The 17,243-nt window shown below is 33.0% G+C and overlaps 2 protein-coding genes across 5 annotated transcripts in view; both read right to left on the reverse strand.

Moving 5' to 3' along the window:
* Positions 1-3,921: 3,921 nt before the first annotated feature.
* LOC146939272 (senescence-associated carboxylesterase 101-like) overlaps positions 3,922-17,243 on the reverse strand; it is a 30,809-nt gene continuing 17,487 nt past the window's right edge. Inside the window, exons 2-3 of one of the 3 annotated variants that reach the window (XM_085753016.1) lie at positions 5,287-5,841; positions 3,922-4,922 (exon numbers count right to left, since the gene is read on the reverse strand). In XM_085753016.1, the coding sequence (XP_085609142.1) occupies positions 4,104-4,922; positions 5,287-5,556 (1,089 nt within the window). In that variant the 5' untranslated portion in view covers positions 5,557-5,841 and the 3' untranslated portion in view covers positions 3,922-4,103. Of the gene's footprint in view, positions 4,923-5,286; positions 6,346-17,243 lie in introns of those variants that run through there. The other 2 variants (XM_085753015.1, XM_085753017.1) reach the window with 2 other exon arrangements.
* LOC146939273 (senescence-associated carboxylesterase 101-like) lies at positions 12,090-15,995 on the reverse strand. 2 transcript variants are annotated; one of them, XM_085753014.1, is made up of 4 exons: positions 15,871-15,995; positions 15,413-15,755; positions 13,404-13,946; positions 12,090-13,056 (listed from the first exon to the last, which is right to left on the reverse strand). In XM_085753014.1, the coding sequence occupies exons 1-4, from the start codon at positions 15,885-15,887 to the stop codon at positions 12,241-12,243; spliced, it is 1,719 nt and encodes a 572-aa protein (XP_085609140.1). In that variant the 5' UTR covers positions 15,888-15,995; the 3' UTR covers positions 12,090-12,240. The 2 variants fall into 2 exon arrangements, with proteins under 2 accessions (XP_085609140.1, XP_085609139.1); XM_085753013.1 differs by having other exon boundaries at positions 12,090-13,062.

Below are 17,243 nucleotides of genomic sequence, written 5' to 3' on the forward strand. Positions count from 1 at the left end.
GAAATAGCTTTAGGGGTTAAGCTTTATTATATAAGATAAGATACGGAGAAAATATATCTTCATCTGCATGTGCCATTTTTTAGGTTTCAGCAATTATGCTTATTTTTCTTCTATTTTTCAGCATTCGTGCGGTGATTTTTCATCATCATTCACAAGCAATACCGTTTGGAATTATTTTTGTCAAAAGAAAGTTTGGAATTATATTCATATAAACAAAGACTTTTTTTTTTTTCGTGACGCAGGGTATAAACAAAGACTTAAAAATGCAATATTTAATTCTTTGGTTCTGTCGTATTATCTAACTTTTTAAAATGCCAAAGAAGTTTATTTTATGCAAAGATGTTACGCAAATAATTACAAACAACTAAAAAGTTTCTGCATACAACAAAATGTCACTATTAAATTGATGGTCGGCTGTAATTTATCTTTTGGGAGTCACGAAATAAATAAATAAATAAGAGTAATAAAAAAAAGACCAAACTTGTTTTGTTATTTTTTTTTTCCTGCGGAAAAAGACCATGACACTTGGTAATGCATTTTTTTATTATAACGCGAGATCGGTAATTGATTTTTAAATTAGGAGTCATGCTAACTAGTCTTCATCCACCAGTTTAAGGAAACAAAAATATATAAGGTTTTCTCCGAAGGAATGTAGGTTTCTTTTTATTGAAAACAACGTTTTTTATGTTTTTAAATATTTGATTTCACAGGTTTCAAAATATTTACTATACTTATTTCTTTAATTAGTGTTTCGGAGTAGTAGTTACTAGTATTTTTCTTAAATTAATGGTCATCTGTGAATTTGGTGTTAATGGGATTAACTAAAAAGAAAAGGTTAGTCATTGGGTTGCTCTTTTCTTGATAGTAGACTTAGATGTGTAATACTCCTTCCGTCTTAAAATGTAAGCAAAAATTGGTCAACAAAGTTAATATATTTGGTTCAAAATTTATACTAGACAATTCAACTTATCTTGACTCATTTTTACTTACATTTTAGAACGGATGGAATATTACTTATAACGTTTATCTTCAGGCTCCCAATATCTTTAAGGCTCCTTAAATACACATTCGGTAATTATCCACAGGATGTACATTTTTTTTTAAAAGTACATTCGATAAATAACTATTGGATCTGTATTTATAAAGAGAAATGCCCTATTACATAAATAAAAATGAGAAGCAAACTCTGATACAAAAAAAAAACAGAGAGAAGAAAATAAAATTTAGAAAGTTTGCCCTAATCCTAATCCTAATCCCGCCATTTTTGGTGGGTTTAAGTAAATTTTATGAGAAAAAAGTGTTTAAAGTGTTTAAAAAGGAATTGAACCGAGTATCATATGCTTACACTTAACAAATTTAACCATTATACCATTTCCATTTTTGTTGAAATATTGTTGCTTCCAAAAGTGATATACGTGACTAAAGCATTTTTTTTAAGCCACAACCGCCCTAGCGGTTCCTTTTCTCATAGCAGTTATTTTTTATTACTAGTGGTTCTTTTATTGATTTCGCTATTATTATTATTATTATTATTATTATTATTATTATTATTATTATTATTATTATTATTATTATTTACTTTCGATTACTACGTAAAAGTTCCTTTTCATTTTTCTTTCAAGTAATGACTTTGATTCCATATTCATTTAGTTTGATTGTTTCTGGGTTTAAATGTAACTCTACAAATAATAATATAACTAATTTATTATTTTATATATGAAACTCTACGAAACCATACATCGCACGGGTTATAGTCTAGTTATTATTTAAAGAAATGAATAAATTTACTCGAATATGTTGTCTCAAAATTAAAGACCGCTTGTAACCCAAAAAATAAATAAATTAAAGACCGCTTAATTTATTTACTTTCGCACTAATTTCCCGCGTGATTAATATCATAAGAATACAAGAAAAAAAGTATAAAAATTCTAGCTCAAACAAGGGATACAAAATTTGCTTAAGACAGATTCTTTCGACTTTCATTTGAATGACTTAATACTTCATCTCTTCTTTCTTGGTTCCCAACAATGGATTCAATGCATCTTTCACCAACCATTAGATTGAGTGGCCAAAGAAGAATGCTGACCTTCTTGCACTTCAGTATTAACAGTTCTTGGACCACCAATTTCGGTTCATATTAATATGTTCCCATAGATGATGACGAAGTTTCACCACATTATCCACTTGCAAGTCATGGCAATTGGGATCACAATTCAGATATATCCGTCTAGAGCTGGACTCGCCAACCTCGACTTGACCTCTATTTAGTCCTCCTCTTTCCAAAGGAAATGCATCGTCTTTTGATTATCTACCATTTGTATCTGACTCGTCGACTCTTTTCTGAATATGTTCTTTTTTGTTGGTAGCATTTGCTTCAAGCTCCGATTGGCGTTTCTTTTTGCATAGCATAAGCGTTTTGAACAGACGTTGAACGGTCGTGCACACAATTCAAGTACATGTTGGATCCACTGGCGATATTTTGTACTAAAATGGCTAAACTGGCGAGAGCATCTAAGGCTCATGTTCTTGGATCAACTTGCTGCTTTCTACAATTCATCGCTTCTTAAAATCTGTGAACACCAAATGTAACTAGAAGGATTCAGGAATTATTATTACTACACTCACTGAAGAGGACAAACAGAATAGGCACAATTCGACATGTCCAAATAATATTATGAATGCAGAACTTGCACGGATGCATCATGCATTACAAAGATTCAATCAATTGTACAGTAAAACAAAGCAACATTAAATTCGACTGAATCCTAAACATGACAGATGAAGATCTTATCAAAAACATAGACATAAGGATCATAACTTTGCTGGATTTCAAAAGATTTTTTAATTATTGTCCAGTGCGGAACATGAAGATTTGATAATAATGATAATAACGGAGAACCTGCTTGTATCCCAGACATTTTCCGAACATGTCCACTTGGGAGGAAGAAGAGCATCAACCGGTAACTTTCTCCGTTTAAAGCAATCATCACATTGAGCCCTCCGCCCTGCGTGAAATAGTTTACATACTCCAAACACAAGTTTAAATGCGTAAAAAAAAAAAAATAGCTTACCCATAAACTGTTTTCAGATTCTTTTTGGATGCTCACTATTAGTATAATAGTTTACACAAACAATCTATACATATACAGAACTTGTGCAGAGTTTCTCCCCGTTTTCTCTTGAACGGTAGAAACAACTCATACATAAGCACATATACGATAAATGCTTATTTGATATTCTAGTGACAACAAACGTGGATAGAGGAAAATACCAAATGGTTGTAAGCTGTTCAAAGAAACTTATAGCTAAGAGTTGTTGGTATAAACAACTTAATTTAGAATTTATCATATAAGTGCTTATGTAAAAGCTATTCTATTATAATATATAAAAGAAGGTCAAACTATTTTCATATCAAAACATAAAAGTACTTATACACAGGTTTCAACAATTTTTTTAAGAAATAACCTTACCTTCATTGCAAAGGTATCATATTAAAAATCTATACTTCCATTACTCTGATCTATTCAAGACTTTTCTGAACTAGAAACTACCAACATATATGTCACAACTGCAAATACATATTTGGCCAGTACCAAGTTGTCAAACTGTTAAACGGAAAGCATCTCAACAAACGGCCAAATTTCATCGGTATTTTTCATTAACGTCATCTTACCTTCCCTTTTCCTGTGAAAGGATCATCTTCCAAAGATGTTTCCAAGGTACAAATACAAATGGACTATATATGTTATTACAGTAAGAAATTGAGGAGTATCACATGTACAAAAATCTCATTGGTCTCTGATTATCAACAGGACTTCTCAAATCTTAATTGCATTGGTAACCCTCTCACATTTTTCATTTATCTTTTGATACTTTCTCTTTTTGATAGATAGATGATGCATCTTTAATTTATAGTGCCTATTCATGTTAAACATACCAACCTTGAAGCAAATTATCATTTACCAATAAGTTTCTACAAACCGTACAATATGATAGAATCATAATTGTTCGGAGGTTTAGCTGTCACTCCTCCCAAATACACAAGTTTTTTAAGGAAATAAAACATACGATACACACGCTCTTTATTACATAGAGAATACACTTCAGGGGAAATCATAAGCTCCTATAGCATATTGCTCAATCTTAGTATCATCATTCATGAAGTTCGCGAGTGCTGAAGTGTACGATGATCCCTTAATTGCTTTATACTCGTTCCACCAACGAATATCGCTGCTTTGCGCTAGAAAAATATCTGGCGACACTTCATAATCCTTGAGCAACTTGTAAACATACACCTCAAATTCAAATAATTTCTTTAGTGTCTCTTCTTTCTCTTCGACAACCTTTAACTCTCTGCATAAAAGTAGAGCCTCTTCAACATGTGCCCAAAAGCAAGAATCTGTAGTCAAAATAGCTTCCACATTCTTTCTACGTGTATTGTTTGTATCACTTGTTGGATTTGTTCCCATCAACCATTCCTCCAACTGTTTGAAGTGTTTAGACCTTTTATTATGAACATAGTCTTTACCGCCTTTTCTATAGTATTCAGCAATAGCTAGAGGTTCAACCATTCTCCTGTAAGTAGTCCCACCATATAACCAACGGGTACGAAAAGCTGCACCTTCTTTTTGAGGTTTCATCTGAACTTCTTCAACCATCTTCTCCCAGTAAATGGTGAGCTTTTTATGGAACTCAGCAACATCACGGTCAACAAGTGAGCTCATGTTTTTGTAGCTGTCATAGTACCCTATTTGTAGATTCTTAGTTGCCTTTTTGTACCATTCAAGTTGGGCCATATGTACCTTCACGTCATTCAATTTCTTGGATGGATAAAATGATATCTTCTTCTGGTGGATGAATATTTCTTCGAGTTTTTTTAACTTTGTTTCCAGATTATTGATATCAATGTTCTCCTGCTGCTGCTGCCGCCAAGTCAATTTTAGAAATAAGGTCATGAAAAATTGGAGTTTACACGTAGTAGCGTAACTACACATAATGAATCTAAATAAAGCGCAATTACGCAATTTTAGCCTTTTTTCTTAATGCAGCATAATTATAACATGTAGAGCTCTACAGAACCCCAATTATCCCTACAAGCTTCGACATTGTGTGCCGGCTATGGAACTAATCCTCAGTCTGGAACTTAGTCACATTTAAAGATCCTCACCCCTATCTAAAGGGTGGTTCTGTGGGGATCAAACCTTGTGCGTGCACGGTGTTGTCAACTGATAACCACACCTATTGAGTATTAGATATTTCAAAAAGAAATAGAAGATATCCACTTACCTGCATATGTGGTGTCAATCCTAGTTCCCGCAACTGCAAACTAATACCAGTTGCTAGTGAATCCTTATTAGTCATGTTTTCAGCCTGGGTGGAAAAACCTAAGCATTCTGCTTTAAGATAGAGAGTTTTTACTATATTTCCATAATCAACAGATTCAAGTTCTTCATTTTTACCATGGACTGAGACCAATGCCACGAGAATTTCCAAGATAGAATCTGGGTTCTCAAGAGAAGTTGCATCAGAACACATGATAAATGTTCCAAAAGGCATGTAATTACTGGTTCGATCTGTAGATTCTGTAATGAAGAGCCTTGGATTTGGGTCTTTGTGTGACACAACGTGTATGAAACAAGAATCCAAAATAGAACTACGTGATATGGCTTGTTGCAATCTCCTATCACCAACAAGGGGTGAACCAAATGTGATGCAGAGTGGACGATTCTTTCCTGAACCAACATTTTGTATTAGTGATATAACAAAGAGAGAAGCAATTGATGCTCCGAGACCATGTCCAGTAAAAATCAACGGAGTCGATAGATTGGTGAAACTATTAATCTGCATTAACATTGTTACATAAGGGATTGCAGGGAAAAGTCGATACGCCTAGAAAGAGAAGCCTAGATACATATGAATATGGTATAATACGAGGATGCAAGAATTTTTTAAATAATCATGGTACAATACAACCTAGATATGTTATCAAAAATAATAAATATGAACATGTATTAAATACTGTCAAATACTTGTTAAGAAATGTGCAGAAGACTATAGCAAGAAGGTCAGGGCAGCAAAATAAGAAATCATGAACTCGGAAACTATGCAAACCAAAGCAATGAAGCAGATGCACAGAATTAAGTAGCAAGAACAACAGAAACAGATCAAATAATGAGAAATAGCTACGCAATTCCACAACTATTGGGTGGCAAAATAAGAAAACAAAATTGCATAATATGTGCCAACCAGAACAATGAAACAAATGCTCCAAATAAAATAGCAGCTCATCAACAAAAGCAAACAACGTAAAAATGGCCTCGACAGTGTGAGTGATGACAAGCCTTTTCCATTTTTGATGTATCTAGACTTCATAATCATAACTGTTGGAAATTCCGCTTTTATTGCGGTCCGCCCCTAGTCGCCTAAATTGCGGCCTTTGGTTTGCCTTCATTGCAGTCTCCAACACCATAATTGTGTTGGCTTTGAGGGGGTGTATTTAGTCCCACATTGGATAGATAGGACTCTTGAGAAGAGTTTATAAAGAGGAGGCACTTCTCATTTTACAAGCCGGTTTGTAAGGATGAGTTAGCACCCAAATTTTAACATGGTATCAGAGCCAACCCTAGATCTATCATCGTTGGGCTTCCCGCTTATCCAACTGAGAAGGAGCTAGATGTGAAAAATTAAAAATTAAAACAGCAACATACAGTGAGCTTCTTTTAGAGGTTTTAGAGGTCATTGTTCCTTAATTTGTTTTATTTTTTATTATCTTTCATTTGTAAATGAAATTATAAAGCTTAGGATCAAAACAAGTTGCAAGGTTAAACAATGCCTGAAAAGAGTTTATAAAGAATGTCACGTTATAAAAACATAATATGTTCATGCACCAGACCAAATAAATAGTATAGGGTGTATCGAGAAAAACATGTTAAAGAGTCTCACATCAAATAAGAGACGGTCTGCCCGACAATGTGTTTATGAGTGAGGGCAATCTTCACTAAGTCAGTTTTGTGGGGTTATGTTACGCCCAACCACAATTTTTAAGATGGTATCAGAATCTCCACCAAGATTTGTTAGCCCATCTACTATCAGGTTTTCGTTATAGAGCCACCCACTATTTATATCTATGCATGGCAAAAAAAAAACCATACCCGCGGTTACCCGCCCGAACCAAACCCAATTTGACGGGTTTTCCCCGTTTTGACTGGGTTTGGGTATGGGTATGGGTTTCCCACGATTTCAAAACACGGGTATGGGACGGGTAACGGGTATATAGGTACCCACCCCGAACCCATACCCAAACCCGTCCCAAATGTAAAAAATTACTTTATGGTGATATGTCATGTTATTTTGTTTGATAATTGTCATTTTAATAAAAACTACCATTGATATTTAAATGATCAACTAAATCAATCCGTCCAACAAATGTTAAAGTGAGCGTATTGTTGGATAATGTATTACAACGTTGCTCTTGGGGATGAAAAAAAACTTCTATTTTTTATTAAAAAAAATTATTCAATGCGGGGACGGGGATGGGGCAGGGATACCCGAACCCATCAGGGACGGGGATGAGATTCAATTTCTCATCCCCGTTGGGTATAGGTAGGGTAACGGGTAAGTATATTCAAATCGGGTATGGGGACGGGGAAGGTAAAACCCGTCCCCACCCCGCCCCATTGTCATGCCTATTTATATCTAAGCACCAAGCCCAATAGTGTTGGGGACTATTGGGCGTGAGAGGGTGTGTTAAAGAGTCTCACATCGGATGATAGTGAGGGAAATTTTTACCCCACAAGACTTTGTGGGATTATGTTAGACCCAACCACAAATTCTATGATAGTTCAATTCAAAATTCTATTATAAATTATAATAAAAAAGGGCCAAAGATGAGATGTACCTGAATTTTCAACTTCCTAGTTCCTGATGATTATCACGAAAGAGTTAAAGTGCAGTCCTGTTAAGAGAGAAAATTGGAATTCTCTTTGAACATAGAAACTCAAAGTCAAGAAAATTATCTTCCTTAAGTTCAGCTGAAGAAACAAAATCAGCTTGAACATTGAAAGAAGTGGCCTTAAACGCTATAATTGTAAAATCTGAACTAGATTCTTCATCAACTTTCCAAGAAAGTCCAACACCATGTTCATAAGTATCAGATGAAATAGTCTTCCATGAGTTACAAAGGATGGTAGAACTTGTGACAAAAGATGCAAGCTCAATTCCACTGCTAAATCTACAAGAAAAAGTGTTATCAACAATAATATTCATAAGTTAGTTTCATTTGTAATAGAAACAAAGTAATGCATGGTTCTACGTTATCATCATTACATACAGTTTAGATTGTGTCATGTTGAAGTTCTTGGAAAATGATTGAATAGTTGAAGGTATTAGCATGTGTTTGGAATACTAAGAAAATCACGGTGATGGCAACTCATTTTTCACGTCAGGGGGAGAAGAGAAGATACAAACGTGAGGTGTTGGTGAATTGCACTGAACCAAACAGGAAATTAAGCCAAGACCCGAAGTTGAAGCAAGTCAAGTCAACACACCGTACGAGACTACTTTGTCTTAGATTTAGATTTAATAAATGAGAAATGATATATGTACAACCATTTTTTGACAACTTTTAGACAACTTTTTCTCTCATATTCACATTATATTCTTAATTTCTCTCTTCCTTTTTCTCTCTCTATTGTTTTTAACCAATAAAAAACAGAAAAAAGGGGTTGTCATGAAAGTTGTTAGCAAATGATTGTTCAAATATCATTGCTCTTAATAAATCTAGGTGATTTTTTTGTATATATAAAATCTAGGTGTTTGGTCATGTGAATACATTTGTTTGATTATAAGTTTGAATAAAGAGAAATGATATTTTTGGGACAACTTTTTAACAATTTTATCTCACGTAAAAAGAGAGGAAAAAAAGTTATCACATAAATTGTCTTAAATGATTTTTCAAATATTACTATTCTTAAATAAAATCTATTTAGACACACATATGACTAATGGAAAAAGTATAAGTTTGAATAAAGAGAAATGATATTTTTGGGACAACTTTTTAACAATTTTATCTCACGTAAAAAGAGAGGAAAAAAAGTTATCACATAAATTGTCTTAAATGATTTTTCAAATATTACTATTCTTAAATAAAATCTATTTAGACACACATATGACTAATGGAAAAAGTATAAAAATGAAAATAATTATTTGTAAAAAAAAAAAAAAAATCTTAAAATGAATGATCAGTTTTACTTCTTAATGTAATATTATTTATTTATTTTCAATTATACATTCTAATTAATATTAATTTCATCATTTTCAATTCAATATTTTTCACTTTGTATCAATGTTAAGGGTGAATGCATCAATATTTCACAAGGACATTTAAACCTTCTTTTTTTCTCTCTTTGATTTTATACATTTATCTTAATATGTGTGAAATGAACAAATGACTCACTTATTATGCGTGAAATTATTTGTTAATTCCTGTCGAAATAGTTCTCAAAATCTTCAATTTTGTATCATCAACAGCTATTGCACACCACAATAATCAGCCATTACTGCATATTTGGGAGTAATTGGGTCATGAGAATAATAAAACTTAATTTTTGTCTTATTTTGTATTTTGGTTAAAATATAATTTGTTATTTATTGTTATGTATTATTTTGTATTCTAATGAAAGTGTAATTTTTATGCAGTATTGTTGTGTATTTTGTGTCATTTTAAATCTATAATATTATATATTTATTATTATTTATAAAAAAAATATTTGAAATTAATTAAAATAATTTTCCACAACTTTAATAATTAATATTTTTATGCATTTTAATTAAAATATTTAAACTAATAATAAATTTGAATCAAAACTAATTACAAATTAAAAATATATAAATATGGGGAATCAAATTTGGGTTCTTTATAATTAACCATTATTGAATTAAAAATTACTTAAATCAACTATAGATTCCTTATACCCAATAATCAATCATTATTGCACACCACAATAAAGATGCCCAAATCCACAAATGATGTCTTTCCCTCAAGCAAGGCCAATATCACAGGACACATTGTTGCAGCTGTTAGTGTCTTTGATTATCACTTAATTTCCAAACTCTCGGGTTGAGTTCATCATACAACAAGTAAATGTGGTAGTTCATGCTCTTGCAGAAGAGCTAAATCATTAGATAGCCTCACTATTAGTTTGAGACCTAGGAGTGTGTCTCAGTATTCATTTTAATATCCTATGTTGTATTAACAATCGTATTATTAATAAAATGCTATGAGCAATTTTTCTTTAAAAAGAAAATAAATAAAGATGTCCATTTGTTGGCTTTTTTCATTAAATTAAATAAAATATTTGTTAAAATAATGTAATGATATGTGTTTATGATTTAGAATATGCTAAATCCACTTAGGTTGATCTGGTGGTGTTGATTTGGGACCTTGGAGAGTGCTTCTCTTCAAGGTCTCACATTTGATTCGATCATCGCCGATGTCAATTTGAATATGATATGAATTGAGGTCCTCGCGTTGTAAATTAATAACAACATTGCACAACTTTTAAATAAGGCATAATAACTTAAATTATAGATAGATTTGAAATTATAAACTAGAGAAAAAATAATAGGATTCTCACCATCTCAATTGAAAAAATAATAGGATTCTCTATCTATTAATATCATAAAAGGTATTTTGTCGCGACCATGACGGTATTTCGTTGTGATTTTTTTTTCACTCCATAAAAACGGGAAAAACGGTAACGGCGGCTATCTATAATTTATCGCGGTCTTTTCCTCGTAACCAAAACCTATAAATTTTAGAACTTTAGCATTGTAGTACTCTTGGTTGCATAGTTATTCACACCCTTGCAACTTTTTCGGTTGCATAGTTATTCACACCCTTGCAACTTTTTCATGGTGTCCCTTGCCCATATAATGTTCACAGATGAACCAGGGGCCATCCGTGAACCTTATCTTTGCTAAAAAAATAATCATTGCTCAAATCAATGGTATTGATGACCATTCCTCAACCACATTTGTTTCAGTTTTTATCTCAAGAGCCTTGTATCCAATTCTTCTACCCAGTAACTGGACTATAACACCCCTCTTCCATGACCTCTTTGTAATATAACAACATTCGTAGTTGCCAACGACGTTCTCTTCAATTTTAAGGCCTCATCATCACCATCTCCATCATATCGATTCTCACCCGCATCCTTTTTAGCAATTTAGCCTTCAATCCCAGCACCATATCCTTGTAAAACATGCTCCCCTCCTTATAGCAATCTCACTGTAATTTTTTGGTAGCGTGAATGGAGAGATATTGATTTCCATGTGATAGGAATTCCATATAGTTATAATCACAATGGTCGTAGAGTTCATTCAACCAAACACAATTTATAAGTACGCAACAAAATGGATAGCAAACAAAGATACTCGAGTAGTAAATTTGTCAAACAAAATCTGAAGTCATTGGTTGATACAAGTGACTCTGTTGATGTGCCAAGTCCATTCTTCAAAAATATTGCAGGAGTCTTTTAAAGAATATTTTAACTTCATTAATTAGCAGGGTCGATTTATGTGATAACTCTACTTCGGTAAACTTGCAAAATGAATATTCTAAGAAATAACCTTACCTTCATTGCGAAGGTATCATATTAAAATCTATACTTCCATTCTTCGGACATGCTCAAGACTTTTCTGAAGTAGAAACTACCAACATATATGTCACAACTGGGAATACATATTTGACCGGTACCAAAATGTCGAACATGGATCGTTTCATCGGTGTTTTTCCTGAATGCCATTGTACCTTGCCTTTGCCTGTGAAAATGTCATCTTTCAAAGATGGTACCAAGGCACAAATAAAATTGGACTATATATATGTTGTTATAGTAAGAAATTAAGGAGTATCACAACTTCGCAATTACTAAAACCTCATCGGTCGTTGATGATCAACCACAAGACTTCTCAATTGCATTGGCAACCCTCTCACATTTTTCATTTATCATTTGATACTTTCTCTTTTTGATAGATAGCTTGCATCTTTAATTTATAATGCATATTCATGTTTAACATCCCAATTCCCAACCTTGAAGCAAATTTACCAATAAGTTTCCACAAACCGTACAATTACAATATTACAGAATCATAATTATTTGGAGGTTTTGCCGCCACTCCTCCCAAATACACAATTTCATTACATAGTGATACACACGCTATTTATTACATAGTGAATACATATCAGGGGAAATCATAAGCTCCTATAGCATACTGCTTAATCTTTGTATCATCGTTCATGAAGTTTGCGAGTGCTGAATTGTATGAAGATCCCTTAATTTCTTTATACTCATTCCACCAACGAATGTAGCTGCTTCGTGCCAGAAATATCTCAGGGGACACTGCATAATCCTTGAGCAACCCATAAACATACACCTCAATTTCAAACAGTTTCTTTAGTGCATCGTCTTTCTCTTTGACAGCCTTCAACTCTCTGCATAAAAGTAGAGCCTCTTCAACATGTGCCCAAAAGCAAGAATCTATAGTCAAAATAGCTTCCACATTCTTTCTACGCGTACTGTTTGTATCATTTGTGCCAGTTTTTGAATCTTCCAATAACCACTCCTCCAACTGTTTGAAGTGTTTGGACCTTTCGTATTTAACATGGTCTTTACCACCTTCGCTATAGTGTTTAGCAATGGCTAAAGGTTCAACCATTCTTCTGTAAGTAGTTCCGCCGTATAACCAACGGGTACGAAAAGCTGCACCTTCTTTTTGAGGCTTCATCTCAGCTTCTTCAACTATATTTTCCCAGTAAACGGTGAGCTTTTTATGGAACTCAACAACATCGTGGTCAATTTGTGCGTTCATGTTTCTGTAGCTATCATAGTACCCTATTTGTGGACTCTTAGTTTTCTTTTTGTACCATTCAAGTTGGGCCATAAGTACCTTCATGTCATTCAATTTCTTTGATGGATCAAATAAAGTCTTCTTCTTCAGGATGAATTTTCCTTCTAGTTCTTTTAACTTTTTCTCCAGATTATTGATATCAATGTTCTCCTGTTGCTGCCGACAATTAAATTTTAGAAATAAGGTCATGAAAATTTCGTGTTAACATGTAGTAGTGTAATTACACATAATGAAAATTAAGCTCAATTAGATAGCCTTATCCTCTATTATTTATTTTTATTTTTTTTGTATTTCATTGTAATTAGAACATTTAGCTCTCTAGTGAGACCTCGTGGGCCGATGGAACTAATCCTCGGTCCAGAACTTGGTCACATTTAAAGTTTCTCACCCTTATCCAAAGGGTTGTTCTGTGTGTTGTCAACTGAGAGTCACACCTATTCAGTGTTAGATGATTATGATTCTAGTTAGTCAAGAAGAAATAGAAAATATTCACCTACCTGCATATGTGGTTTCAATCCTAGTGCCACCAACTGCAAACTAATACCGGTTGCTAGTGAATCTGGATTAGTCAAGTTTTCAGCTTGAGCCGAAAAATCTATGTATGGTGCTTTACGATAAAGATTTTTTACTATATTTCCATAATCAACAGATTCGAGTTCTTGATTTTTATCATGCACTGAGGCCAACACCATGAGAATTTCCAAGATAGCATCCGGGTTTTCAAAAGAAGTTGCATCAGAACACATGATAAATGTTCCAAAAGGCATGTAATTACTGGATCGGTCTGTAATGAAGAGCCTTGGAAGTGGGTCTTTGTGTGACACAACGTGTATGAAGCAAGAATTCCAAATAGAACTACGTGATATGGCTTGTTGCAATCTCCTGTCACCAACAAGCGGTGAACCGAAGGTGATGCAGAGTGCACGATTCTTTCCTGAACCAATGTTATGTAATAGTGATATGACAAAGAGAGAAGCAATTGATCCTCCGAGACCAAGTCCAGTAACAATCAACGGAGTCTGTGGATTGGAACTATTAACCTGCATTAAGATTGTTACATAAGGGATTGCAGGCAAAAGGAAATATGGCTAGAAAGAGAAGTAGATACATGGTACGATATGAGTACGGTACAATACAGAGATGCAAGAATTTTTCAAATAATCATGGTAAAGTAAGGCCTAGATACGTTATCAAAAATTATAATAAATATAAACATGTATTACATATTGCGAAATATTTATAAAGAGATGTGCAGAAGACTAGAGCAAGAAAGGAAGTTAGGGAAGCAAAATAAAAACACGTGAACTCGGAAACCAAAGCAATGAAGCAGATGCACTTAATTCAGTAGCATAAACAACAACAGAAACATAGCAAACAATGAGCAACTCTGCAGATGGACAAAAGAGCTAGAAATGAGCTTAGTCGGAAAATATGAACGCGGAAATGCATAAAAAGCGCCAACCAGAACAATGAAACAAATGTTTCAAATACAACAGTAATTCAGAAACAGAGGACACACAAAGCAATTAAAGTATAAATGGCCCCAGCATTGTGAGTGATTACAAGCCCTTTCCATTTTCTATGTATCCAGACTTCATAGCTAACAATAAGATGTTGTACAATATTTTTAAATGAAAGTTAGTCCACTATTCTCATAAGTTTAATTCAGGAAAACCCCTTTCCATCACTTTATCAAACACCATTCTTAAAATATAAGGCATATAAATATTTCAAACCATTTTTCACAAGCGAGATTTAAAAAATAAAAAAATAAACCTCTAATAATCTATTATGTGGATCGTCAAATCATTGGTTTACAAATCATGTGAACAAAACAACAGAAACTAGTCCATGTTACATCCCAAACCTTCAAGGTCGTTGTTTCGCTAGAAGGAACTAGATTTACAAAATTAAAACAGCAAGATACCAACAAAAGGGGTCTTTTTTTCAAGGTGATTGTCCCATTTACTTTTTGATTTTGTTTTTTAAACTCAACTTAAAGAAATGTTGTTATTGAAAATAGCTAAAGGCTCGCTCGCATCAGAAAGAGATAAGGCCTAAAAAGAGTTTATAAAGAGTAACATTCCTTTTACCACAAAATACATTGTTTGTCCAAAAATGGTTTTAGTTGGTGGACAGAGTCTGAAACCATACCCTGTTTGGATAAACAACTTATTTTTCAAGTTACTTAATAAGTTATTTTTATAACAAAAGATAAAATAAAGCTATAAGTTGTTTCCATAATTTATCTTGGAGAGCTGATGAAACTAAGTTGAAAACAACTTAAGAACATGTCATAACTCATAAGCAGGCTTCCAAATTTTCCCCAAACATTCTCATAAGTGGTTACGTAAGTAGATAAACTCAAATAAGCCAATACAAACAGCCCCTAAACTCAAATAAATCTCTAGTTTCTCCAGCCAAATAGAAAGGTTTTCTAATTCAGTTTAAAATTCAATCACAATCAGAAAAATAATCAAAAAGGACAGGAAGATATTAAATATACCTCAGATTTCAATCTATCAAGCTCCTGTTGATTATCACGAAAGAGTGAAAGTGCAGTCCTGTTAAAAGAGAATATTGTAATTTTCTTTGAACACAGAAACTCAAACTCAAGGAAATTATCTTCCTTAAGCTCAGAAGAGGAAATCAAATCAGCATGATCATTGGAACCATCATCTAAAGTAGCCTTAAAAGCTAGAATGGTAAAATCTGAACCAGTTTCTTTATCAAGTTTCCAAGAAAGTCCAACACCATCTTCATAATTATCAGATGAAATAGTAGTCCATGATTTGCAAAGGATGGTGGAACTTGTTACAAAAGATGCAAGCTCAATTCCACTGCTAAATCTGCAAGAAAAAGTGTTATCACTTATCAGCAATAATAATCATAAGTTAGTTTCATTTATATATGAGATAAATAAAAAGATAAAATAGAAAGAAGGTAATGCATGGTTCTACATACAGTTTAGATTGTGTCATAGTGAAGTTGTTGGGAAATGAAATGATTGAGATGATATGGTTTACTAAAGAGAATGGATGAAATTTTGATTATACAAAGATAGATGAATCAATGAGAATGAACGCATTAAAAAGAAAGAAGAAAGGGTGTTGTTATTAGCAGGCAAAGACGTGAAGTGGAGTCAAGTCAACACAACACTGTACAAAGTCTAGGTGGTTTATATTTGTTTATTACGACCGAAAAAGATGTTTCACAACAACATCCATTCTTTATTAAAAAAATAAAAATAAAAATAAAAACATCCGAGTACAGGGAGGGCTAGCAATGAACCGAGCCAACTCGAACAAAATTCGAGACTCGATTCGACATTTGATTCGTTGAACTTGGTTCATGAAGCAAATGAGATCGATTTGAGCTAAAGATTAAGTTTGTTAACTAAATGAGTTGAACTTGAATTATACATAGTTCGGCTCGTTTGGTTATGAATTGATTCGAGCAAACAAATTGAACCTAACAAGCTAAATCGAGCTCCTCGTGAACTTTAATCGATACGAACTTGAGCTTAAAAAATGATTTGTTTCAAACTCAAGTCGACTTTCAAGTCGAACTAATGCTTATCTAGTCGAGCCGATATCAAATGAATTTGATTTGACTCCATTCATTTCCAACCCTAGACCTTATAAATAATGTCTTTTTAGCTATCAACTATGGTATGCTTATGAGATACATTTTTTTATTAACAATTATTTTTACAATTTTTCTAAAAATATATTTTTATGATTAAATTGGATAAACTAATATAGAAAACTAATGTCAAATATACTTTAATCGGACTAACGATAAATTATATTTTTTTGAGAGAAACGATAAATTATATTTAGTTTCATATTATTGTTATTATTTTATATTCTTACTAAAATTATCATTGCTATTTGTAATGACCCAAGATAGACCTAGTAGAATAGAATAGATCCAAGTTGTTTTAGATATTTTAGATGATGAGCCATGATTTCTATAAGATATATCTCATTGAATCAAGGGTAATTCTAGGACTAATTTTTTTGATGTCGTTAAAATAATAGTTTAAAAAAAAAATCCCAATGAAATTAAAGCATTTACTATTTCACCCAAAATGACGGTTTTCATAATTTTATTTTGGATAGTTTATTAGTCCAAGTCCATTTATAACCCTAAAAATTCAAAAATCTGATGGCATTTTTAGAATTTTGGAGGGTGCGTGAGAAACAAGGAGGGGGAAAAGACATTCTCATGACAAACTTATGGGATTGCAATCTAATCCGAGCTCAATCTACATATTTTTTTTGAAAATTGCTTTTTTGACATAGAATACTTCCAATTGACACAAGTAAATGACC

The sequence above is a fragment of the Medicago sativa genome, chromosome 3, assembly GCF_051527215.1.
Source record: "Medicago sativa cultivar Bolivia chromosome 3, Bolivia_mono, whole genome shotgun sequence".
Classification (NCBI taxonomy): Eukaryota; Viridiplantae; Streptophyta; class Magnoliopsida; order Fabales; family Fabaceae; genus Medicago; species Medicago sativa.